Source organism: Rhinichthys klamathensis, unplaced genomic scaffold (genome assembly GCF_029890125.1).
Source record: "Rhinichthys klamathensis goyatoka isolate OS25496 unplaced genomic scaffold, OSU_Roscu_1.1 h1tg000256l_1, whole genome shotgun sequence".
NCBI classification, from domain to species: Eukaryota; Metazoa; Chordata; class Actinopteri; order Cypriniformes; family Leuciscidae; genus Rhinichthys; species Rhinichthys klamathensis.
The window spans coordinates 2085335-2112224 of record NW_026606778.1 but is presented as its reverse complement, the minus strand read 5'-3'; the positions used below and the strand labels follow the sequence as shown (position 1 = coordinate 2112224).

General features: G+C 38.8%; 1 protein-coding gene and 1 long non-coding RNA gene across 34 annotated transcripts in view; both read left to right on the top strand.

Moving 5' to 3' along the window:
- The window catches only part of nrxn3a (neurexin 3a), a 320634-nt gene extending 306663 nt beyond the window's left edge, over positions 1-13971 (top strand). For 11 of the 33 annotated variants that reach the window (XM_056267190.1, XM_056267184.1, XM_056267198.1 and 8 more), the window contains 2 exons: positions 1452-1536; positions 11315-13971. In XM_056267190.1, the coding sequence (XP_056123165.1) occupies positions 1452-1536; positions 11315-12234 (1005 nt within the window). In that variant the 3' untranslated portion in view covers positions 12235-13971. Of the gene's footprint in view, positions 1-1451; positions 1537-8924; positions 9500-11314 lie in introns of all 33 variants that reach the window. The other 22 variants (XM_056267212.1, XM_056267213.1, XM_056267210.1 and 19 more) reach the window with 7 other exon arrangements.
- Positions 13972-24933: 10962 nt separating this feature from the next.
- On the top strand, positions 24934-26233 carry LOC130101443 (uncharacterized). Its single transcript, XR_008808992.1, has 3 exons — positions 24934-24957; positions 25874-25942; positions 26074-26233. It is a non-coding gene; the product is annotated as an uncharacterized LOC130101443 (long non-coding RNA).
- The last annotated feature ends 657 nt before the right edge of the window (positions 26234-26890 follow it).

Here is a 26890-nt window from a genome sequence, read left to right as displayed (position 1 = left end):
TAATCTCAGAGTGCCGCTGTGTGTTTGGTCCTCTCCTCTCAACGCCGGTGATATACAGTGATGGGAAATCCATGCGGACTCTCGAAAAGGGCGAGATGGAGGTGACTCGTATAAATGTTTGACGTGAGCAGTTTTTCAAAATAAAAGTTTGGAATTATCACCCGAGATGAGCTCAGCAAACTCTTTCAATGTCTGTCACAAGTGAATTAATGTTTATTGACGGTGAAATAATGACACTGACTTATAAGCAGGCTTACGTGGAATCTGTTCCTGCAGAGCTCCTCAGCGTTCTGTCATTTATAAAATTCCCCAAATCTCAGACTCGTTTTATATTCGTTTATTAAAAGTTGTGGCTAATTTGATTATGCTTTCGGCTGTTAATAAGACTGTGGTACAGGTTTCACTGTTTGTCTATAGAGTTTGAGAGTCAGAATCTTTTGGGTTTTTGAATGCCTTCTTGGATGTTTTTGGTCAAGCAGCTTCTATAAAGGTTTTTTTTTTTTATGTACACATTTTGGTTCATATATTTAATATATATATATACACTACCGTTCAAAAGTTTGGGGTCAGTGAGAATTTTATTTTTATTTTTTGGAGGAAAGAAATCAATACTTAATTTGATCGAAAGTGACAGTAAAGACAATTATAATGTTACAAAAGATTCTATTTCAAACAAATGCTGTTCTTTTGAACTTCCTATTCATCAAAGAATCCTTAAAAAAAAAAAAAAAACTGTACAACTGACAGACCAACAACTGTTTCAACATTGATAATAATAATAAATGTTTCTTGAGCATCAAATCCTCATATTATACTGATTTGTGAAGCATCATTTGACACTGAAGACACTGACACTGGTGATGGTGAAAATTCAGCTTTGATCACAGGAATAAATTACACTTTACTATTTATTCACACAGAAAACAGCTGATTTACACTGGAATAATATTTAATACTATAACTGATTTTTGTTGTATTTTTAATCAAATAAGCGCAGCCATGGTTAGCAGAAGAGAATTCTTTTAAAAGTATTTAAAATCGTACCGACCCCAAACTTTTGAACGGTAGTGTATATATATATATATATATATATATATATATATATATATATATATATATATATATATATATATACAGTATATATTTAATCATATTTGAAGAAAAAAAAATGGTTCTTTATTGGCATTGATGGTTCCATGAAGAACCTTTCCAAAATGGTTCTTCTATAACATTGCTGTGGGGGAAAAAAAGCCATTTTTTAACCTTTATTTTAAGAATGTACCACATATTTTCCTTCAAAATCAGTGCAGAAAAATTTTTCTGGGTCTAACAGTATAAATTCAAAACATTATCTGAAAAGGCTATTTACCTTTATGGTGGTAAAATCTAATGCATTCAAGTTTCTCTTTTGTTTGTCTATTCTCCTGTGTGTGTGTTTCACCGTATTCTAGACCACGGATGACATGGTCTCCTCTGCCGAATGCTCCAGTGACGACGAGGACTTTGCTGAGTGCGAAGGACATGCAGGTGGGCTAGGTCAGTTGAATTTTGCTTGCCTCTATGTGGTGGCCTTTCATTTGCAACTGAGGATCAGATCCTCAAAGCATCGCCTCCCCCCATGGATAGAAAAAGTGTAACTTCCTGTCCAATCCAAGTTCCAACCCATATACACCAATACAGAGACAATCATATAGTAGGATATCCTGATAAATAATATAAACAAAACAGAAACAGGCATGCATTTCTAATGCTTAGCTTAGTCCATTCAGTAGCCTTGAATCAGAGCTAATCTCAAATCATTCACCCAAACTTTTCTTACGAGCTACACTTGGCCATGGGGTTTTCCGAAGTGGTTAACATGGTCACACTGATTACTAATTTTGTCCCCAGTGCCTATTATGAGAGCATATGTACAAAATTAGTACAGAAAAGTGACATGTTCTCTGCATTGATGCTTCAAAATGTATCATACTGAGGTTTTTCTGCCATGTGATAGTGGACTGCATTTTGGCACATGATACATTTTGAGATTTCTCTTGAACTTTGCTTTCAGCCTTATAGTAGAGTGATATCTATCAGATGAATTGCTGTTGAAGCAGTCTTTTCAATTCCTTTCCTCATTTCAAGAGGCTTGATCTAAATTAAGTTGTTGTAATAGAGAACAGATATCATCGAATTTCTGTGTACAAATTTTTGTTTTGTGTCCTTATGCTTATTTTTAACAGTATCATTTTGCCTCAGTGTGAACAAGTTGTTCTGCTAATATTTTCCAACCCAAATATGAAAAATACAATTCAGTGATTAGAAAAAAAGAGACAGTCAGAAAGAGAGAGATTTGAGAGAAGTTGGGTATTGGCTTTAAAAAAAAAAATAACATAATTGTAGCTTTGAGAAAATAGTCTGTCATGTCTTTTATGAAACGTGTAATTTTTTTGATTGCAGTTAAAGATAACTGAAATTTCATTCTTTTTCAAATCATAATTCAAGTCAGAGAGGTCAAATGAATCTGATTATAATTTGAGTAAAACCCCACCACTTACAATAATTTGGTGTTTCTTCAACTTCTGGCACTTTTTTATTCTAGGGGTTGATTTTTATTAAAAAGAACAGATTTCAACTTTTTTTCTCTCTCTCTGTGATATGAACGTCACATAAAAACATATTAAACCAAGTATTGGAAAGGGTTTCTCATATCTTTAACATTTATTTTGATACTTTTATAATATATTTGATTGTTTTAAGCTTGTCCAACACTCTCAGTCAAGATAATTCATCCTAAAATTGAAAATTAATGATCGAAGCAACATCTACATTTTTAAATAAATTATTTATATATTAAAGTGAAATAATACCTAATTGCCAAAATGATGTACACAATTGTATTGATAGGATTTTCTTTTCTTTTTTTTTTTTTTTTTTCACCAAAAATGCTATGAAATGCATTACATAATGTGGTGTTTCTGAAAAACATCAGAATACAACTTGTGTACAAATTACTTTAAATAAACAAGCAAGAGTATAAAAAGTGTGTTTTAAGAGAAGTCCACAAAGCCATATGTGCCCCTAGTTGAACAAACACCCAATTATACATTTCCCATGCCTGAAAAGTGAACCAGCACATAACAAGAAGTACAATGTGTGATCAAATGTGTGATCAAATCATTTCCAGAGGCCAAAGCCATTTCATGGCCTGTTAGTTTTATCTGTAGGCCTGTAATGAGCACACTATCTTTTATCACAGATATGTGCAACATGTGCATTGTGCCCCATTGGATGAAAAGGTATACATTTAAGTTTTCATGCAGACATGACAGGCTATCTCCTTTCTTCACTCCAACCTGTTCTTACCCTCTGCAATTCTCTCAAATGTCAATGCCAATTTCTTCCAAATGACATTCATCAGTTTAGCGGTTTGAGAACAATATCCATCTTTCTGGAATCTTTATGTACTCATAAAGAAAGCTATTGGCAGGGTCCCAATCATCCAGTCACGTTTACACAGAAATTCATGCCATTCTAACCTCTACATCAGTTGATGTGAAGCTGCATGAGACATTACCGCTGCAGGGGTGCGTCCTCATATTCGGAGAGTATTCTGTACCGCATGCGTGGGGTACTTCCCCTTGATTTGCCCTCTTAATTTCATGAGCTTGCTCGTGGTTGATGTTATTATTGGTGAAGTCCTCATCTATTTCCCAGCTATCCAAAATCAACATTCCTGTCATCTCGCCTCATCTTGTTCCGCATGATATTTTGGTGTTGAAATCATTTTTCTCAAGCATCTGTAACATCTGGGCTTGACCTTGAACATTGCCATTTCAATTAACAAAGCAAATAACAGGCAACAAAATCGTTTCTTGCCATCAAAAGTTTTTTTTTTTTTTTTTACTCAAGTAGATGTAATCTTAAGAAAGTTGTGTTTTAAGAATGGCCAACATCCTTGAACCTCTTGATTCTCAGCTGACTGAGCCGGTCTGCATATGAAGTCATTTTTTAATGCAGATGGCATAGAAAGAGTTTTATTGCCACAAAACGTGCGCTTCTCGATGTCACGCTTTCTCAAGCAGTCATTTGTGGCATGTAGTATGGTAGCTGCCAGTCAGAGCCATTTACCAGACTATTCTTTCATTATTCAGTGCATGGTGCCATTTTTTGATCTCCATGCATTTCCTCACCATCAGACTAACATGAGTGCTGTACTGTATGTATGAGCCAGTTTCAACAAAGCATCATACCTCAAGCTTATGGTTGCAAAGATTTCCGCTGCATTTCCTGTACCAAATCGTGTTCCTGTCTATCAACTTGTCTGTGTCTTGATGTGTTGTCACGTGATTCTGTTCTCTGTTTGTAAAAAATTGTTGGGTTTTCCCCTTTATCCCCATATCTGGAATTCCATAGGAGGGCTTCTACTGATTAATGATATGCTTCCAATGTCATTCTGTAGAAAAATTCTTCTGTATTATTCTCAGATTATTTCTCTGCTCACAAAATCTCATTATCTTAAAGTTCACGCTTGCATGCAAACCAAAAAGAGTATATTTATTTTTAATGTAAATATGTATGGATACATTTTTAGAAACTCCACACATTTTGTTTATTCTGAAACACCGTTAAATGGGGCTCATTTTGTGTTTAAATGATTCGGTAATACAGTATTTCCTTTTGAACGAGACAAAAGGTGAAGTGAATTTAAAACTGAGGGGAAGAAGCCTCCAGAGACTCAATTATCTGTGCGATGGAAGCATCTCTCACTCTTATAGTTTATGGTACAGTTTGTATTTGCAGGAAAGGATCAGTGCAATGTATTCGCATTAAAGTTGCCTTACAGATTCTTGTTAGCATGTAGTGTAATACTAATCCGTTCTACATCTCTCAAGCAGTGTGATTTGTTCAGGCTTATCTGTCTCATAGTGTGGATTTTGATGAAATAATTATGGATAATGATTAATCGGGAATTAACAAGCTCCAGTTTTTTTGCATAGCAATTTGTTTGTGTCTTCTAAAAAAGTCCTGTGACATTTTTCTATCATTAAAACCATCAGCTTGGCCCAAACCAGATAAGAAAGAATCAAGAATGGGATGGGTCAGTCCTGCAATGCAGTACCTTTTGACCTCTGTAACTTTGCCATTTAAGAAAAAGGCCATCGCAGACTTTCAGAAATATGATTTGGCCAAGTTCAAGCACTTTAACTTTATTAATTAATACTTGATTATTGCCAAGGAAATCAACAGGATGCCTAACAGGAGGGAATAAAAAGTAATTTATCAATGAAGGACTGAGAGCTATCACTTACAGTTTGAGGGCTTTAAGTCGATTTTATTTAATCGTCTTTTAAAATGTTGATTGCATACTGATTTCTGTAATTTTGGAATGTTTCAGAGTGAAACTAATACCACAATCTTAAAAGAATTAATGTCACTTCAGACATGCCTTTTGTTTGGACATTTCAGGAAAAAATGAAAATACCTTGAATATTTCTTCATAAATTGCCCTCTTTTTTAGTGCATACCGGTTTACTTGACCATGATATTGAAATAATAAAAATAATAATAATATGATTCCTATCTTTAAAAATGTATTATTTTATCCAATATATTATATATAGGCATACTGTACTGTACAAAAGATTGGGGTCAGTTTTTTTTAATGAAATTAATATTATAATTCAGCAAGGACACATTAAATTGAACAAAACTGACAGTGAAGACATTTATAATGTTACATTTATAATGATTTTCTATTTCAGATAAATGCTGATGAATCTATTCCTCAAAGAATCTTAAATAAATGTATTATGGTTTCCACAAAAAAATAGTAAGCATCATAACCATTTTCAACATTAATAATAATAATAATAAGAAATGTTTCCTGAGCAGCAAATCAGCATTTAATGATTCTGAAGGATCATGTGACACTGGGATTATGTGAAACTGTACTAATGGCTGCTGAAAATTCAGCTTTTGCCACAGGAATAAATTACTTTTTAAAAATGTATTCAAATATTTCACAATATGTTTTTTTTAAAATGTTAACAATATTTCACAATATGACAGTTTTTACTGTATTTTTGATCAATTAAATGCAGCCTTGTAAAATCATTATAAAATCTTTCCGACCCCAAACTTTTGAACTGTGATATTATGGAGACATGGTCGTGTACTGCATAGTGAGAATGACCCAACGAAAAAAACTTTACTTTATTATTTTTTCTATAATGTTTTTCATAAAAGTGGACTAAACAAACTTATACACATATATTTCAAGATTACTGAAGCCGTACTTTTTCCTGTATTTCACAGATCAAAATTTTAAACATTATAATTAAATTAATTATAATGAAATATATGCCGTATATGTGAAATATACCGTGTGTCTGATTTGCAATCTGTGTATTAACTGTAAAACTAGTGTACTACGACTATTTCTCTTCCTTATATGAACACCAGATGGCATTATATGCTGCACTCATGATTTTACACTCTCACAATACTGAGAAATTCCCAAAAGATGAGTCGGGTTTTGTTATTCACCTGATTCCAGCAGACATCTACTTTTTTACAAATAAGTGTAGCTTGTTTTGTCATGCTGATTGGACAGAGTTGAGCGTCTTTAGACTTTAATGCAATTAGATGCCATTGGAATGCAGGAACTGGAAGGGGGAAATAAACGGTAGAACAAAGAGAAGAATGGTCCAGATTAGAGAGCCAGTATTGCTTGGCCCTATTCTGTGCAAGGAGAGGGGGAGTCGCTTTTATCACAGGCCTGCAGGTGGCCATTCAGCATTGGAGCTCCTGTTTAATTACCTATCCATAGTGCAAACAGAGATAAGAACACTCTAGACACCCGACATTGAGATACACCTCTTGTGTGTGAAGAGTTTTGAATAGTCTCACTTTGCAAATAATACTCGACGTGTTACAGTTTTTGCATTCTTATAGTGCACCTTAATGCACAGATTACTTGTGCACTCTTGTCAGGTACCGTCAGTTAGTTTAAAAAAAAGGCTTTACCAATATTTGTAAATGTAATATTAATAGAATGTGAGTGTTGTAATATGTTGAAACTATTAGGTTCATTCTACAAATCAGAACAGAAACTCATCTCCTGTTTTGGAGTGTCAAGATTTCCCATGCATCATGCAGTACACTGGTACACAATACAATATTTATTTATACAGTACATTTATACATTTATAAAGCACAAAAACAACCAAGGCTGACCAAAGTACTGTACAAAACAGAATAAAACAAAGAAAAATAAAACTTCCAATATAGGAACACACAACAATAGATAAACAATCATCGTAAGGAGTATTGAAAGCCAAAGAGAATAAATAAGTCTTTAAAGAAGATTTGAAGGTGGAAACAGAGGGATCTAATCTAATGTAGAGAGGTAGACCGTTCGAAAGTGTTGGGCGTGCATATAACATCTAGCGATTACACATATATTGCAGAATGTTTTTGTTTTTTTTACTCTTAGAAGAGTTTAAAAGTAATTAATCAAAGTATTAAATATACTTAATCAATCAAAATAAAGCCTGTTTATTTATAATTTTAAGTATTTATAAATATTGGTAGCAAGGAGCATTTTAAACACAATATTTTTAATGTTTTTTTAAGAATCTCATACCTTTGATTCATCACTGCTTTCTCCACAATAATGGTCAGGGTTTTTTTTTTGTTTTTTTTGAGAGACATTTTTCAGGGGGTTTTTTCTGTTAGAAAGGAATTGATTTAGATGATTAGATTAGGTACTAATTGAATGGCTCATAAGTAAATAATGTTTCCCCTAAACTTTTCAGAGAGTTGGTTTCTTTTTTGCTATAGACATAATCTATTCTGAACCCTCTTGTGGAATTCCTCAATCAATACTCTGCTGCTTTTGAACCAAAGTCTGTGGGTACCAACCATGATTATGGATCTTTTGTTATGAGATATAATGACTTTTCTGGTATAAAAGACAAGGAATCTGCCACAAAAAGCGTACAGACAAACACCTGTGACCTACAGGCCCTGGTTAAAAGGCTTCTTTGACCTTTGCTTAACCTTTGATGTCTGATTTGACCCCCCAGCTTGCTGTGTTGTTCGTCTACTCTCCCTAAATGCAACTTACTTTACGCATGCGTCAACATCTTGCAGTATAAAAAACTTAACCCATTTTCAGCCAATTTTCCTCTCTCTTTGACATACATCCAGACTGCACGCCTGTTACATGTTTAAGACTAACAATGACAGATATATTTGTCTTTGGGTCACATGACAGAGGAAGCAGTTGTCTGTTAAACTGTCCCTCTCGATTGTGTCTGTTTTATAGTTTGTGCATCTGGTTGTAGTGTGTGAAAATTATTAATTGCTTTGTTCTTTCGTCTCTGGGAATTTTGTCTTTTTAGTTTTACACGCACTCAAATCAATTTCATTTTTTGTTGGTTACCATTTTTGGAATAGCTGAATTTTTTGGGTTCAAAATTAGTGGTGAAATTTGAACTAGATGTGAATATCAAATCACAATTATCATTCGTTTGATAACGTGTTTTGATTTTTGGTCTTCTTTTTTTAGATTTGGAACTAATTCAATGAAAATTCCATGTGCTCAAAGTGAATCACATCAAGAACAATATCACAATACCCTAAAATGCAAAAACAACCCAATTTAATACAGAAAATTTGTATAATGAATAATCGAAAAGGCACATGATGGTCAATGAAAAGGTTCCAGATCTTGATGCACCTCTTGTTTTTGTTTTTTTTCAAATTCTGACAGTTGATCTTGATGAACAATTGACGTTTAAAGAATGTTTACAAACTGCATGGCGAAGAAGTTGCAGTTTAGGGTTTGTCAGATTGTCAGTGTTAGAGTTTTGTTCTTTTTCGTAGATGGGCATGTATATGCTCATTGTTTGTATATCCCCATCCCTTCCTTACAGCCAAAAACGTTAATGCTGCCCGACCGCTTCGTACTGCCTATACATGGACATGGCAACTGACTTACACAATCACCCCCATCATTGTCATCTCCTATGTAGTATGTTCATAGGTCCAATTCCCTTGTCACAACCCCCCTCCCCCCTCCTCCCCCCCTTCTAGCTATGGTAAAATATGTACAGTCATCCATTCACTCAAACCTAAAGATTAAAACCAATCTAAGCAAAAAGTTTAATTACTAGAATGTAGATATTTATTTAACAACAACAAAAAATATGCTATATAAATCAAAGGCTCAAATATGTACAGTTTTTTGTAAGAAAACTGGATTATTTATCAAAGTAACGACAAAAGAGAATAATGGTGAAGTTTATTTTTCATGTTATGTGGTGTGGATGTATGTGTTGTTGCCTCCCTGTACTCTCTCATGTGGGAAACAAAAATATATATCTAACCAGAAACGCAATGACAGTTATTTTGTTTTCACAAAGAAAAAACTTGTCCAAGAACATTCTTACACAACTTTCTTTTGTACGTTTTTTTCTTCATGCCAAAATCATGCGGGCAATTTGTTGATGTAAGTTGACAAAAAAATATGGTATGTTTATGTTTATGATATACAGTATATGCCGTATGGTATGCTTGTTTAACTACTTAACGTAATGAGATCAGAAGTTCTGATCTCGGTGTGCTAGAATATACTGTTGATGTTTATATTGCCTGTTTGTCAGTACTGTACTGTTTGCTATGTCTAGTAATTGATAACCTATGGTATTGGCTTTGTAATTTAACTTATGCTATTCGATTTGTAATTTATCATTTGAGCTCTGGCTTTTTCTTTTTAAGTTGAATGTGATTATTATTATTTTTTTTATGCAAGTCTTTGTTTTGTACTAAAAGCCTGATGGCAGAACTATCTTACCGTTGTAATGACAGTCGGAATATCTAGCAGTTAGAAAGCATAAACAAACCTTCCATGTTCATGAAATGGAACTTTTTGCTTATATTGCATGGCAGACACACTGAAATGTTTCCTTCTGGTGTTAGAATCACTTGTTCCTTGCCGAATATCGACACTTTACAGCTCCACATATACTTGAAGAACATAGAATCTTATTACCGTCAATAAAAGCTTTGTACTTTCAGCATTTCAAGATACAGTAAATATCTACATTCTTAAAAGATTAAAGTCTCACACTTAGAAATCAGCCATATTTACAGTTCATTCAGCTGTTATTGTGCCGTGGAGATTGTATCTGCCATTGGGGAGGCTTTCTGAAGCCATTCAAAAGGCAAGAGTCAGTGCACTGCTGGGGAGCCAGATCTTCCATCACACACGTACAGTATATATATAGAGCGAGAGAAGATACAAAAATAAACATGTTTTAAGGCACAGATGAAACAACATGTTATGAGACTTCATCTCATAGCTTATTTAAATAATATTCTGACTTTTTTTTTAGAACATGAGACTTCATGGCAGTAGATTCATATATTTTTTACTTATGCAAATAATATTCAATATATTCACTTATTAATAATTCAATAAGTGAACAAAAGGTTTTTTTTACAGCATTTATTAATTCTGATTAATGTTAATTTATATATTATTTATAACTATAGTTCAAGTTGGCATGAGCTAATCTTAAAATACGCAACTTTCAATGTTAAAAATGTTTTTGTAGAAACTAACATTACATTGGCTCATGTTCATTTTTATGCACAAATTTTTTCTAGAATATTAAAGGAATAGTTCACCCCAAAATCAAAATTATCAAATCAATTTCTCACCCTCAAGCCATCCTAGGTGTATATGACAAACGGAGTTATATTAAATAATATCCTGGCTCTTCTCAGCTTTGCGATGGATTTTGATTATTTTATTTTATTTTATTTTTTATCAATCCATAAAGTAATCCATACGACTCTGAAGCGAAGCCATGGGTTTTTGGAAGAAAAATATCCATATTTAAAACTTTTAACTGGGAAAAACCCGAGCACTTTTCAATGCCATTACAAAGCTGGGAAGAGCCAGTATATTATTTTATATAACTCCGATTGTGTTCGGCTGAAAGAAGAAAGTCATCTACACTGAGGATGGCTCGAGGGTGAGTAAATTATGGGATCATTTTAATTTTTTGGGTGAACTATTTACTTTAAAGCAGATAATTCAAATACCTCACAAACCGGCTCACCCACAAAGACCTGTCGAGTCCTTTTGATGCCAATTTTTTGTCGTTTACTGTATGTTCAATATTGTTTCTGTGTTGTTTTTTGGTTTTGTTTTTTACGTTCTGCCTTGTATCCGTTACCAGAGCTTTTTTTGTTATTTCTTTTTTTTTGGTTACCAGTTTTAAAGACTAACTTGCCTCATGTCTGTGTTCAATTGTAGGAGGTGAATTAGTTTTCCCAGTACTAGTAAAGGATCCCTTAGAGCTCCCCTCTGTAGCCACTCGTACACCCTCCATCCCCTTTCCCCCAACCCTCCGCCCCCACCTCACCATTATTGAGACCACCAAAGAGTCCCTGTCCATGGCCACTGAGGCGGGGGTACCTTGCTTGTCGGACCGAGGCAGCGATGATTGTGATGATGATGATGATGATGGCTTGATGATATCTGGGTATGGCTCTGGGGAAGCATACGACTCTAACCTGCCCCCTACTGATGATGAAGATTTTTACACCACCTTCTCCTTGGTAACAGATAAGACCTTGTCATCGTCGACCTTTGAAGGTGGCTACAAAGCTCACGCGCCTAAGTGGGGATCCAAGGACTTTAGACCTAACAAAGTCTCCGATTCTGGTAGGACTACTACCGCATCTTTTTCCCCCAAGCTGAGCCGCTCTACGTCCACGCCACCCAAACTGCCCGCAGGCAAAATGAATCACAGGGAGCTAAAGCCCCAGCCCGACATAGTCTTGCTTCCATTGCCCACTTCCTATGAGGTAGACAACACAAAGCTGAAGAGCCCATTAATAACCTCCCCCATGTTCCGTAATGTACCCACAGCAATCCCCACGGAGCCGGGCATCAGGCGGGTTCCGGGGGCCTCCGAGGTGGTCCGTGAATCTAGCAGCACCACCGGAATGGTCGTCGGGATAGTTGCCGCTGCCGCTTTGTGCATCCTAATACTGCTGTACGCCATGTATAAGTACAGAAACAGGGACGAGGGATCCTACCAAGTGGACGAGACCAGGAATTACATAACCAACTCGGCGCAGAGCAATGGAGCAGTCATGAAGGACAAGCAGCAGAGCACGAAAAGCGGCAACAAGAAACAGAAAAACAAGGACAAGGAGTACTACGTGTGAGTCCGAGCGTCGCCCCGTTGCTTTGACAGAACTTTGACAGACCTGTTGGGCACTGCGCCGAGAGAGAGGGCGACAGGAGCCGAACCCCGGCGCTGTGCCAAGGCGGCGAACTCTGATGTGAACTGTACCATAAAGCACACTTACAACTGTAAGCACACCGCGAAGGTAAAATAGCAAACATTAGTGACCTTACTCCTCTATCTGGTCGGAGACGTTATCAGTGTAGAATATTCCACGGCTACATCATAATCCTAAGTGACTTTTTAGAGGTATGTGAACCTTGGCGTAAATCTCGTTTTTCTTTTCTTTTGTAACTCTGTAAAAAGAGGAGAACGTTTCAAGCATGTAAGAGACACGTAGTGCTGACGTCCGTAACGACAGTGGGACCCAAAAAAATGTTGTTCACTTGAAAAAAAAGGACTCCTGCCAACAAAATAAATAAATATATATATAAATATATATATAAATTCTATATATGAGAAATTTGTATTGTTTATACATTACATGTGGTGTCTTATCATTTTTTGCTCTCTGCAAAAAGAAGAAAAACACTATGTAATAACCGAAACTGCTCAAGACTGGTCACCGAGGCTCTGACAGCACTGCACTGTTATGATTTCCAGCCAAAATTGATCATTTTAATTGTACAACCAAATGTAAAATTGCAAATGTGTGAGTTGCCAGAAAGACAGTGATGTTTCCTTGTCTCAGTAAAGCGACTGATTGTAGTGCATGCCATGCCATCCTTCGCTTCGAACACGTCGTCCGCCCACCGGGCCGATCCCATCATCAGATAGACCTCTCGTCCCTCAAAGCGACACGACAAGGGAACATGTCGCAGATTGGAACTTTTTCAACCGTATGTATGTTGGTCCATTTGCTCTCGTCTCTTTTTTATACAGCTGTCTGGTGCAGACTGGCGCAGTGCTATGATACTGTTAACGGATGTCTATACGAAAATAAATCTAATGTGAAAAGTGTGAAAAAAAATCCTATCTGTTGTCACAGTCGACTGTGTCGAACGAGAAATTTGTTTACATATTTTATTACATGATAGCAGTTGTACTTTGTAGGTAGATGATGTACATACAAACCTAAGTTGTATTTTTTTTTAAGTAATTCTATTGTACAGAGAGATCATTGATTTATTCAGTGTGTTTCATGCAGAAATATCCGACACTGTCAACTCATGTGAAGGAAGAAAAAAATATACAGTACACACACGTTTTTGTAAGGACAAGCAGAGAATATTGTTAGATTAGAAGTCTAATCTTTCTCGCAGTCCAAGTCCAAGCATGGGTATTTGACTACTTGAAGCTGTCGATGAAATACAAGACGCACTTCTATTGTACCAAGGTTTCCTTGTTATCGGTTGTTTTATTTATAGGAGAATCAAAGAAATATGTAATAAAGACAGACTAATATGGACACGGACATGCAGCTCAGATAATTTACGCCGTACGTGTGTTTCTTACCTTAATGTCTTAATACGAGTGGCCTAGACTGCAGTAAGCCCTGTCGCATTGACAGACTTTTTGCCATTTTTGTTCTTATTCATGTATATTTTTGCCATTTTTTGGAGGAAAAAAAATATATATATATTTGTTTATTACTGTACCATAAATAAGATGTGAAAATGTGCCCATGTTATTTTTAATCTTCATTTTCTGTTCAACCTCACATGCGCTTTTATTCTTTTCATTTATGACATCATAGTCACGTAGCTTCGCTTCAGAACATTTTTGGCGATGGTCTATAATAAAACATTCCATGGAGGTTGATCATATATGGGTTGTCTTAATGTGCATATCTAAGCTCTGTTCATTGTGTGTGGTGATACATAATTTTCTAGCATCCATCACTTTGGACTTTAATTTCCTGTTCTGTTAGGACCTTTTTAATGTGTTAAGAAGAGACTTGGGTCTGAAATATGTCTTTCTTCACATGCTTTCAGTGGATTAAATGACTCACTATGTTTTAGCGCAGGAAAGGTGAGGTGGTCATTTGTTATAAAGAAGTTGTAGGACGACTGGCTTTCAGTAGCCAGTCAGCTAGAATCAATTTCCACCAGATCTTGTACAATATTTTCCTTTGAGACACAGATTTATGAAAGACTCAGTACTCTCAATGACCTGTTAACAGAACAAAAGCTAGATCTTGAGCACAAAACAGCTAGCAATATTTTATTTTGGTTACCAAGGCAACACAAAGGTACAAATCACAAACTGTGACCTCTGCTGGGGTTTAATTGTTTTTATTAGATATGGTAATTAAAGTATATCTGACTATAAAGAAAATTAGGAGGATGTTTAATATGCTGTTGTTCGAGAACAAGTACAAAATGTGAAATCCTTATCAGTAACAATGGCACAGACTACATGTCAGATTTTGAGATTTGTTAAATAGGCCTATAACATCAAAACATAACGTGCAATTCAGGTGATAGTTTGATTGGATATTTTTTTCCAATTCACACTGACAGCCATTTGGAACAACAACGTGACTTGAAGTCTTTCATTTTAAATGACAATTGGCAATTTCTAGTTTCATGGGTTATAGTAACTGGTTTGACATATGTCCAGATGCAATGATTTTTACCGGCAAGACAACTGATTCATTGTCAACATAAAATGGCCTCTTATTTTTTACAGCCAGTATATCTCTTTTGTGTTTAAAAAGCTTTGACCCCCCTGAGTACAGGTCACCAATAAAGTCAACCAGCAACAGGAAAACTACAATAGAGTGACCAACAGCGATAATGTCACTCTGAACAAGCATTGGATATGTTTTTTTTCCAGGTGTTAGAGATAAAATATATATGCATAAAAAAAACTGTTAGATTACAGCCACCCATCCTTTTGATTCCCAGGTGGTGAAAGTAGCCGTCAAAGAGGTGAATCACAATTGCAACATGCTACAAGAACTAGAAAACTTCTTTTTTTTTTTATCCTCTTTTGTTATTCACTAAGCACCAATATTGTGTGTACTTTAGTATTTTGTCACAGAACCCACATCTTTTTCCCTAACTGCACACAAGCCAGTTTGACCAGGTGCAAAATGTGCTGAAATTAGGTTCACACAACTTGTTCGCAATTAATGGCATGCAAATCAAGTATAGCACAGATTCTGTGGCCATGTTTGTGCCAATATCTTATTTGCTTAATTCAGTTAAGATATTTCCTTAGTTCCCCCCTGAGATTTTGTTTTATTTACTTTTTTTGTAAATTTGCTATATCTTGACTATACATCATGCATAGAAAGCAAACCTCAGAATTCACATGCCGTAAAAAATTATATGGTCAATAAGTTATGACAACTATGTTTTTACATTGCTTTAACTTATCAAAATAAGTTACGCAATTTTCAACAGTTTTATGTTATACAAGATTTAATTCATTTTTTAAAGTCAGTTGAATGTAATTTAAGTTGAAATGACTTAAATATCCAAGTTGATTGTACTTAGAAATGTCTCTTTTCAAAAACATCATGTGATGTAAAAATCAATCAAATCTGTGTAAATATCTTTATCAATGTCATCACTTCAGATCTTGCTGTTTGTCATCGTTACTTGTTTGTATACATCTTTAGCATTTGCATCCAAATCTCCCATTGAGGGATCCACAGTCATTTAATATAAAACGATGTAAGAATCCAAATGTCTTGCCGAAGGCCAATTATTTTGACCAGTCCAAAAAAAGGTATATCTGAAAATCTCTTCAGCTTTGAGCCCCACTTTCACAGACAGAGCACAGAAATTGCTCTGAATAAAAGCGGTGTGTGAAATGTACAATTTCGTAATGAACATCTTATTACATGGGTGGCTGGATTATTGAACCACACTGACTGAGGGGAAACCGTTTTCTGGGCAAAGAGAAAGTTAATTAAAATTCTACAAAGGTTTAAAATTCAATAATCCCTCTTCAACTTCCAGATAAGTCGTGTTGATTGGGACCATTCATCAAAACAGACCTTTTCTCTGGTCGAAATTAGTCCCTCCTTTTCTGCAGGAAGACATTTGATTAGGGATCTAGTCTAACTGCCTTTGCATTTTGCAGTTTAATCTGGGTGTCAATAAATATAAAGGAATTGTGATGAATGTACACATTTAATATGTTGTCGTATCAGTGGCTTAACTATAAAACCAAATGATGACACCAGATTTAATGAAGTTTTGATCGATCACCTGATGGAAATAACACACACCATGATGGTGCTACATGTACATATAAGCTAAATGTCACAAAATAAATATCAACTACTGAATATTAGCATCCTTATGAGATTGACAGGTTATGCTGTAGTATCTGGGATCAATACCATCTGTATTATGGCTTGATGCTGACACTTCCATGAGAAAAAATGACACTGGGTTTCATTGACTAATAATTATGTTCTTTCTTACTCCGCAGGATTCACAAGGGTTTCCATTGAGTTAAATTTCGAGGATCACAGTGTTTATGTTGTGCAATTAATATTACCAGTATTGCTCCACAATCAGAAGTTGTTCTGTAAATGCCTACAAATCTGGAATCATGAACAGCCCCTGCTGGTAGATGCTGTAACTACACCATTCTGCTGGCAAAAAAACATCATTCTTCATTAAAAGAAGTATACATATATATTCTGGATCATTTTCCCTATCAAGGTTTGGAAACTTGTTTGTTCTTGTGATTCCATCAGCCAATACTGCTGTTGTTTCAGAGTGATCAGTCACATGAAATGTACAGTTCACAGACAATTGTGTCCAGAACTGAGAGCCCATGAGCAAAGATGGAAGAACTCAACTCATCTCTGGGGAGTCATGTACCAGCCGAACAACACTACCGAGAGGAGCGGGAATGCTAACAGATATCTTTTTACGAGTATTATAGACCTCCTTGATGATATCCATAAAACATACTATACGCTGTCCCATCCGAGAGGACATCCTGCACATAACAGTGGGAAAAACCACTGAATTTTATAGGAAAAAAAGCAGTTCATCACTATTATTGTAGACATATGCATGACACAAATAACCCAGAACTCATATGCCCGGTTTCACAGACGAAGCTTAAGCCTAGTCCGAGACTAAACTTTCTCTGACATATCTTCAAATATGTCACTGCCATTGTTTTGTCTCAAGATGCACACCTGTATATATATATATATATATATATTTTTAAGGCACGTTTATAAAAGCTACATAAATGTCATAATTTAACTAAGGCCTAGTCGTGGCTTAGTCTAAGCACAGTCTGTGAAACCAGGCCATAATGTTGCCATTTACAAAGCCTTAATAATGGATTTAGGGTAAATCCATTTATTACCAGGAAAAATGAAAACGTGGTCCAGAGCAATAGTGAATTTACAGACAGTCTATTTTCACTGTCTATATCTACCTATTGTCCCTCAAATGAATAAAGGATCATCAAAACCATGCCATTCTAAAACTGTAGCAGGAACCTGATCCATAGAGAAAGAGAGAGACGGAGAGAAAGAGTGGTAAAAGCCTTGATTCATTATTAATCTAGCTGCAGAGCACTGGAGATCAGCCACTGCTCAGGAATACTAACACACCAGTCTGGGACATTGCTGTGTCGGACTGAGGAGGATATATGTTTGTGCAAAATATGCATCATTGCCATCGGAGGATTAGCTTTGTAAGCTGCATATACAAGCGCACTGAAAATCACAAGAATATGATTTTCTCTCTCCATGTGTGTGCGTGCATGTGTCTGTCGGTTTAGATTATACATGAAATATTTAAGTACACTATTTCCAAGTCACTAATCAAATAAGTTGTGAGATTTCTAATATGACTGTTTGTACATGCAGTCAAATCTTCTTTCTTACATTAAAGCACAAGATCCTTGGATCCGCTCAAATCATGCTGGAGAACATCATTAGGTTTTACACACATTTGTGGAGTTCACGAAGCTTGAGTGCTGCTGTCATTGAAGTAAAAGATAGACGAACCAAACCAAAACACATTCTGACAATTTTAAAATGTCATAAAATGACCTTAGTCGTAGTGTTCATATCACAAATATCAAGTGTGCAGATATTAAGAGTTTGGCAAAATACAAAATGTCATGCAAAACACAGGTTCACATAATGCTTCCAGGGTTTTCTGTGACTGAATGCACAGCGCCCTCTAGAGACATGTGAGGTGAGTGTTTGTATTTGTGTGGGCTATGCACATGTGAGATCACTGGGGTTTTGCAGGGGGCTGATTCTGAGCTGCAGGGGGAGAGAACGAGAGCCTGTGGTCAAATCCGCTGTCTGTGCTGGTCGGCGTGACACAGACAGCATGATGTACCAATGCTGTATTGTCCGAAGACAATGCCACAGTTCTCCCAAACATTCCCTTGCACCAAGTAAGTGGAGCAAAATGTCGGTCACTGAACAGTATGGTTCTTGTAAAGACTTCCTCTCTTTTGTTTGCGAAAGAAAAAGACTTTGTAGAGTTGGAAAACTACCATAATGTGATCAAGTCTACTTTATGGCCTTCAGTTCCATTCTAATATATTTATAACTTGTTTTAACGTATAACTTTTGTGAATTAAATGGGGGCTTAAATAAAACTGGAAAATTGGTTGCTGAAAACTGCTCGAATGGGAACAGGAACACATTCACCAGCTTAGGAAAATGTGAATGAATTATTTTTATTTTATTTTATTTATTTTTACTATTGAAGAAACATTTGAGACATTTTTCTAAATATGGTCTGAGTAAATGACAGAACTTTCATTTTTTGGGTGAACTATGAATTTAAAATATTACAGAAGCTTCTGGCATGGATCAGGATACCATCAGATGATCGATACCATGTGATCTAAGTAGAGGGATAAAAATCTATATAAAGATGATGATAGATGGAAAACAACAAGCACACAAGGAATCCGGATCAGACATCAGAACTGAATGAGTTTAGTATTGACATTTAGCCTACTGCATTTGCAGAGCATTTTTACACAACGCGTACATGGAAAAACCTGTCTGAGGAAACAGGAAACAAACTCTTACCAGATTTAACATTTAATTGAATTTACAGGGCATAAAGGTGGATACCAGGTTTAATGGTCCTTGACTGAAAACATGAAGATTTTCATAAGAGTGCATTACTTGATGAGGGGAAAAAATGGCAACTGCATGAAATAATGTGTGAAATAATCTGCAAAGGACTTTTTTTGTTTAAAAACTGGGATGCTTTTAGAATTTAGCATTTCAAGTCAGAAAATAAGAAGAGACTATAGCATTATGAGGTAATCCTGTCATATTTCTTCCTCACTTTCCCCATTGACTTTCATTGTATGGACATTCTTCAGAATAGCTTCTAATTAATAGCGTCAAACTAATTTTTTAACTAAAAACAAACAGAACCTTATTATTGTAAAGTCTTATCACTCAGGCTTACCATGCTTTTGGGAAACTCAGCCCTGTTTAGTTATGGTCTTTATGAAGACCCTCCTTCCGAAAAGCACAATGTGCTCTCTGATTGGTCGGCTCGACCAGTGTGTTGTGATTGGTCAACCGCTTCCAGAGTGTGTCAGAAATGTCATGCCCCTTACCAACCATAGACAGTAAAGAACCAAGAGGGTAATCCACCAGCCGGAAACTGAAGTCTCTCTGGGGGCCGCCATTGGCTAGCAAGCCTTCACCTGCTGTTAGCATTCCATTGACTCCCATTAATTTTGGCGTCACTTTGACAGCGAATAACTTTACATCTGAGGCGTTTAAAGACTCCATTTGTCCATTGTTTATTTCTAAAGAAACACGACCATGTATAAAAGGCTACATTACCTTGTATCTTACGTTACGTTATCTTGTATCTGCCCCGTAGAAGCAGTTTTTGTAAAAATAGGCTAACGATTGCATCATAACACGCGACTCTGTCGTACAGTAGAGAAATTACCGTATAGACAGGAGGAGAAACTCGTGGGCAATCGGGGGGACTTGGAGGCATAAAGTCAAGGGAGAAGCCCTTAGAGAGTCATAAAGTTGCTCCAGCTGCTGGCTCATCATGGACAGTTCCTACACACGCTCTCCAACTCTGCAAGATTCGGAAGGGAATAGTGTTATCAAAATATTCGGTACTTCAGTACCAAGTCGGTACTAAAAAAAATTAAACGTCACGGTACCAAGTACCGGAGTAGCCTACCCGGTCAAACCCGGTTCTGGACGCGCATGCAGAAGGGCGTGAAGTTGCGTCCTCTTCATGAAAGCGCTGAGACATGGCGATCGGCGGCGCTGCTTATGTGGTGTCTGTGTAAACTGCAAAAAGACATTAAAATATTAACCCTGCATGTTCTGCTTGTCTCTGTGTGAATGAACGGCGCAGACGCGTGGTTTCATTTAACGTTAACGTTACCTCACACACACACACACACATATACACACTGAAGCACGAGTGACGCTCGCGCTGTTTTCAGTCTCTGCTGCCTCACGATATGATGACATGATTCATGATTCAATTCATCTCCAAGAGTCACTTCATGAGCATTTTACCGTTTCATTTGAGAAAAACTATCGTCATATCATACACGCACAGAAACTCAAAAGTCTTCAGGGCAACCCGTCAAAATAAAAGTTTGGTTTAAGAAATTGACAGAAATAATTATATTAGGCTACTGTACAATAGATTTAACTACGTCTCCATTAATTAAAAATACTACTACTAACAATAATAATGTGTGCATAGAAGGTTGCTTATTTTTCACTTGATTTTTTATAAGCAATATTTCTCAATATCATCAATATTTTCGTTAAAACAGCATTTAGCCTTCAATGCTTTCATAAATTTACCGTCATAAATAATTAAGTCATTGAATTGAATTAAATATTTTTTTCAAATAGTTAAATACCGGTACATTGGAAAAATAGTTCAAACTGATTTTGCTGTGGTACCGAAATTGGTACCGGGAACCGTAAAATTTTAATGGTATCGGTACCGACTACTGGAATTTTGGTACCGTGACATCCCTAGAAGGGAATGATTCAGATTTCTCTTGGCACAGCTACTAGAAGACGTACAACTGTGAGACAGGTTGCTCACGTCACATCTACGTCGTCAATCTCAGTTTGAGCCTGCGCAGTACGCTCAGCCATCAGGAAGTGAGTGCTTCTAATTGACTTCACTTTTCTCCGTTGAAGTCTATGGGGTCGCTGTGTTCATTTCTTTTACTGTCTATGGTCTGATCCAGTGCGAGAAGAGAGATCTGTCTGTCTTGCCTGCACCTTTTTCACTCCTCCCCTCACTGCAGCCAAGGCAAGACACATCTCAAACAAGCCTACTACTAACTATCCCAAGTCAACCAGACCTTGCCCCCCTTTTTTATGCCTTGGGAGTGATTATTTAGATGAGGAATGTGACATGTACGTTCTAGAAATATTAAATCAAGGCATTTCATGGAGCTCAGAAACAGTGCTTACTGATATAGAGAATAGTCGCGTTTCCACTGCAGGAATTTTCCCCAGGAACTAGGGACTGGGGTGGTGCTCGGGACAGACCATGGAGCTCTGTCCGATAACTGAACCAGCTCCGGAAACCACAGCCTGGATTTCATAAGAGGAGCCACCAGAAGGACTGGGCACTCGCACTCTCTGACCCGTTTGATGACTTGTGGAATCATCGAGACGAGGGGAAAAGCATACAGGGGGCGGTTGGGTCAGACGTGGGCCAACGCATCCCTGTCCTTCGAGAAGAACATTTCGCAGTGGGTGTTGTTTTTCGAGGCGAACAGGTCGATTTCAACCCTGCCAAACACCTCCCATATGAGACTGACCGGCTGTGGGTTCGGGACCACTCGCCGAGGGGAGTGTTGCCCCGTGAGAGCATATCTGCGCCCAAATTCTGGATGCCCGGGATATGCGCAGCCCTCAAAGAGCTCAGATTGGTCTGTGCCCATAAGAGGAGATCTCTCGCCATAGCATGCAGGTCGCCTGACCTGACGCCCCCCTGGCGATTTATGTAGGCCACTACTGACATGTTGTCCGTGCGGACTAAGACGTGATGACCCCTGAGGTTCGACAGAAATGTCTTCAGGGCCAAACCAACTGCTTTCATTTCCAGACAGTTGATGTTTAAGCTCTGCTCCGTGTTCGACCAGAGGCCGGATGCAGGCGTGCCCTCGTGTAGCGACCCCCAACCCAGGTTGGACGCATCTGTAAAGACCACTTTCCTTCTGGAAATTGTCCCCATTGTCACACCCTCTTGGTACCAGTCCTGAGCCCGCCAGGGAACCAGGGTCCTTAAGCAACCGTGATTCACCCTGATACGCAGGCTGCCTGACTGCCATTCATGTGTTGGCACCCGGTGTTTCAGCCAGTGCTGCAGCGGGCGCATGCGCAATAATCCCATGCTGACGTACTGGCGAGTACTGGTGATGCTGCTGCCATGAGTCCCTGCAGTTTCTGAAATTTCTTCAGGGGCGCGCGCTCGCGCACTCTGAACGAGGCTGCGAGCGCTCGCACTGAGAGCGCGCACTCTGGTGTGAGCCGCGCTCTCATCGTCATCGAGTCTAAAACTATGCCCAGAAAGATTGCACTCTGGCAGGGGAACAGTTTCCTCTTTGAAACATTGATTGTGAGACCCAGGCATTTTAAATGGCCGAGAATCAAGTCCCTGTGAGCTATTAGTTCGACTCTCGACTGCGCTAGCACCAGCCAGTCGTCGAGATAATTCAGCATGCGCACTCCTCTCTCTCTCAGAGGAGAGAGTGCTGCATCCACACACTTCGTGAATGTGCGGGGTGCCAAGGATAGACCGAACGGCAGAACTGTGTATTGATAAGCCTGTCCCTCGAAGGCGCATCTCACGAATGGCCTGTGACAAGGGTTTATTTGAATGTGAAAGTAAGCATCTTTCAGATCCATTGTGACAAACCAATCCCCCGGGCGAATTTGCGCGAGGATATGTTTGATAGTTAACATTTTGAAGGGGCGTCGCATGAGAGCCTTGTTCAAATGTCTCAAATCTAGTATGGGTCTGAGACCGCCGTCTTTTTTCGGAATTAGAAAATAACGGCTCTAAAAACCCGCTTTTTTAACGCAGGGGGGACTAATTCTATCGCCCCTTTTGCTAATAAATTCTGCACTTCAGTGCGAAGCATGTGACCCACGTCGCTTCTCACCGAGGTCTCGATAACCGCCTGAAACTTTGGGGGTCTGCGAGCGAATTGGAGCGAGTAGCCTCGCTTTATAGTGTTTATGACCCAACTCGACACATCGGAGATAGCTTGCCAGGCTAGAACCCGTGTGGCTAGGGACTGACACACTGATTGGGACGGGCCGCTTAACATAGGGGGACCTGAAACCCTTATAATGTGATTTGTGCATACATTGAGTGTTTGACTGACTGTACAGGCATTTGCGTGTGGGGAAGTCAGTGTTACAACCGGGGAGGGGCCGCCTATTAGAGGGGGACCGTGAACCCATGTGTTGGGCTTTTGAAACATGCTCTTTTTGTGCTTTATTTGGGTCGCCGTGAAAACGGCGTTTGTTTGCAAAGACGCGCTCACTGCTGCGGGCCTGTTTACAATAATAAAATTGTAACTAAACAGGGGGCTGTGGGAAGTTGTGTTGGCTTCTTTGGGGGTGGTCCGGCAAGCGCGGGACACTCGCCCTCTCTCTTCGTGCCGCGTGCTAGGACGAGCACGACGCTGGGTCGCGGACCTTGGCGCGGGGGCATCGGAAACCGTTTCGCCGCTCTTGACTGGCGCTGGGCATCAGCCGCAGGGCGGGGCTGAGAGGCCTGTTTTGTCGGCTTCGCTGGCTGAGCCGTAGACGGGACTGGCTTTAGTTTGCTCGATGCGTTCAAGAGCGTTTAGGCAGGAAGTGTCACATGGCCTGGGACGCCTTCTGTGCCTCTGTCTACCTCTCTGCGAACCCCTTCACCGCCGGGCCGAAGAGACCGGTGCTGGAAACCGGGGTGTCGAGGAACCTCGTCTTTAATATCGGTGAGGTTTAGCCAGAGGTGGCGTTCAGTCACGACCAAGCTCGCCATGTTTCTCCCGATCGCCTGCGCTGTGGCCTTGGTAGCCCTCAAGGCCAGGTCCGTTGCGCTGCGGAGGTCCCGAAAGGCCTCTGGGTCCGGGCCAGCCTCGTCCATAGCCCGGAGGAGTTTGGCCTGGTAGACCTGCAGCACAGCCATCATGTGCAGGGCTGATGCAGCCTGACCGGAGGCGGAATACGCGCGTCCGAGGAGGGCTGACGTGCTTCGGCACGGTTTGTTTGGGTGCACGGCTCTAGTTCGAAGCTCTAGTGAAGTTTGTCGCTGAAGGAGTAAAATCTGCTATAATGGCGAATTCGGGGACTAATATAGGCTGAGGCCTCGCTCCCTTGACGGGCGCACCATTGGATGTGCAGTTGCTGCAGCACAGCCTATGAGTGAGCTAGACGCTCAATGGGCGAGCTGTGCAGCTGCAAATGCGTTTTACATATCGTCGCTGTCGGGCGGAAACCTGGTATGTCCAAATTTGGTCAATTTAATATTTTTTCACAAATCGATGCTATTGGTCAGTCTCCACGTGGGTCTGTTATTTTTACAAATTATTAACCAATCGAAAGTGTTGAAAATAGCTTGTGAGCAAACCTCTTAACTCCATTGGACACTTCAACTGTCTGAGAAACCTCGTAACTCCACCCCTTCTTCACTTGGCGCCGCCGCGCTGGGAGCTTCGCTGCATTTTTTCTCCTCGAGATTGGAAGTCGCAATCCTCGTTGAGCAACACGTCCTCTGAGGTAAATGTCCTTATTCATGATTTATTTATATAAATTATATAATAACAGTTTATATATTATATATAACAGTTTTATCTCGATCGAAGTAATGGTAGTGCTAGTTTAGTGTATTAATGTATCATTTCTGAGGATGCTAGATTTTTCTTTCTGCTAGCAGCTATGTCTTGCATTGGACGGTAAGTTAGCTAAGTTAACTTATCATGTTGATTGAAATCTTCCATGGTTTTGTTTCTGCTGAGGACATTTTATTTAAACCGCAAAAATGGCCTGTCGTTGACTTAGTTAGCCGCTATGTAACGTTATTGGTTTTGTCATCATGTTAGGTGAGATAGGCAGCTAACGTGATTTTCGTGGGGCTTAAATAAAAACCTCTCGACCCCCGCTGACGCTAGTTCTGGCACTCATCTGAGGAACAACATAATAATTTAATGTACTATGTCAATATTGTAGCTTACAATGTCAAGGCATTCCGTCATGTTCAACAAGTAGCTACCTTTTACGTCATGTTCATCACTTTAAGCAAGCTAGCTGGCTTCTTGCCTTGTTATCATACGTAAACATGCCGTATAACTTAGTGAAACGATCATTTGACCTTTATTTATTTTATTTTTTGCAGCAACCATGTCTGTGTCCTTAAAGGAATTCTGTCAGATGGTCAATGTGCCATATGATCAGGCAAGGGCCCTATTAGACAGTGAGAGCTCTGATGGAGAGAGTGTAACGTTAGAGAGAGAGGAAGCAACAGTGGTGGAGGATACAGTGGTGGAGGATACAGTGGTGCATGCTGGTAGAGTGAATTTCTGAGAGATAATCATGATTTCACATGCCAAAATGAATGAGTTTTAATGCAGATGTATTTTCACAACAATAGAAATAATAATAAAAATCACACTAATTGTATGATGTGTTTGAAAAGATTTATCTGGTGGTCTGGAGGAAGAGGAGGCCTCACTGCTGGCTCCAGAGCAGGTGCAGTTTGACACGGGTAAGTTTGATGCTTTTCTACATTTTCTCATTAAATTGGATAAGGTCCTTCAACTATAGCCCTCACTGTTGACAGTTTATAAAGATGTAACTCATTCATGCACGTTTGGTTTGTGTGTGTGTATTTTGAAGTTTTCCATGGTGGAGGCGATGAGGACTCGGATGCAGAGCATTCATGCTCAGATGCTGAGGAAGACGCACCTCCAAGGAAAAGACTGAGAGCTGAGAACACCTGGAAGAAAGTCATCAACAAGAAAAGAAGAATGGTTGGAAAGTCATACATTGGAAAACAGAAGCAGAAGGAAACAATGAGGGAGCCACTGGCTATGGGGCCTAGATGTTCATCAGCAGCATGTGCCAGGTCAGGTAAACATCACTGCAGTGCAATCGGCGAGCCTGAGAGGAATACGATTTTCAATGACTTTTGGCAACATGTGACCTAGGAGGAGAAGAGAGTGTATGTGCATGGTCTAATTGATGTGGTCCCCGTGCAAAGGAGAAGGGGGGCTGAAAATTCCCGAAGATCAAATTCACTGTTGTTTTTTTTACGGGTCAGCGGGCAGAGAAGACGCGTCTGCAAAAGTATGTTTTTGTCTACCCTAGGAATAGGCGAGTGGTCTGCTCTTAACTGGGCAAAGGAGGGACACACGCAAGCAGAGACAGAGGGACAAACACACAGAAATGCACGTCGTTCAGTGGCAGGCCATGAATTCATTTGCAGTTTTTTGCACGACCTCCCAAAGGTGCCCTCACACTATTGCAGATCCACAACATCCAAACAGTATCTGGAACCTGTGTTTCAATCGATGGCTGATCTGTATGCAGTGTATTGTCGTGCTGCTGCAGAGAAGAATGTAACACCTTTGTCAAGCCAAGTGTTCACAAATGAGTTCAAGCGTCTCAACCTAGGCCTTTACCACCCAAAAAAGGACCAGTGCAACATCTGTTG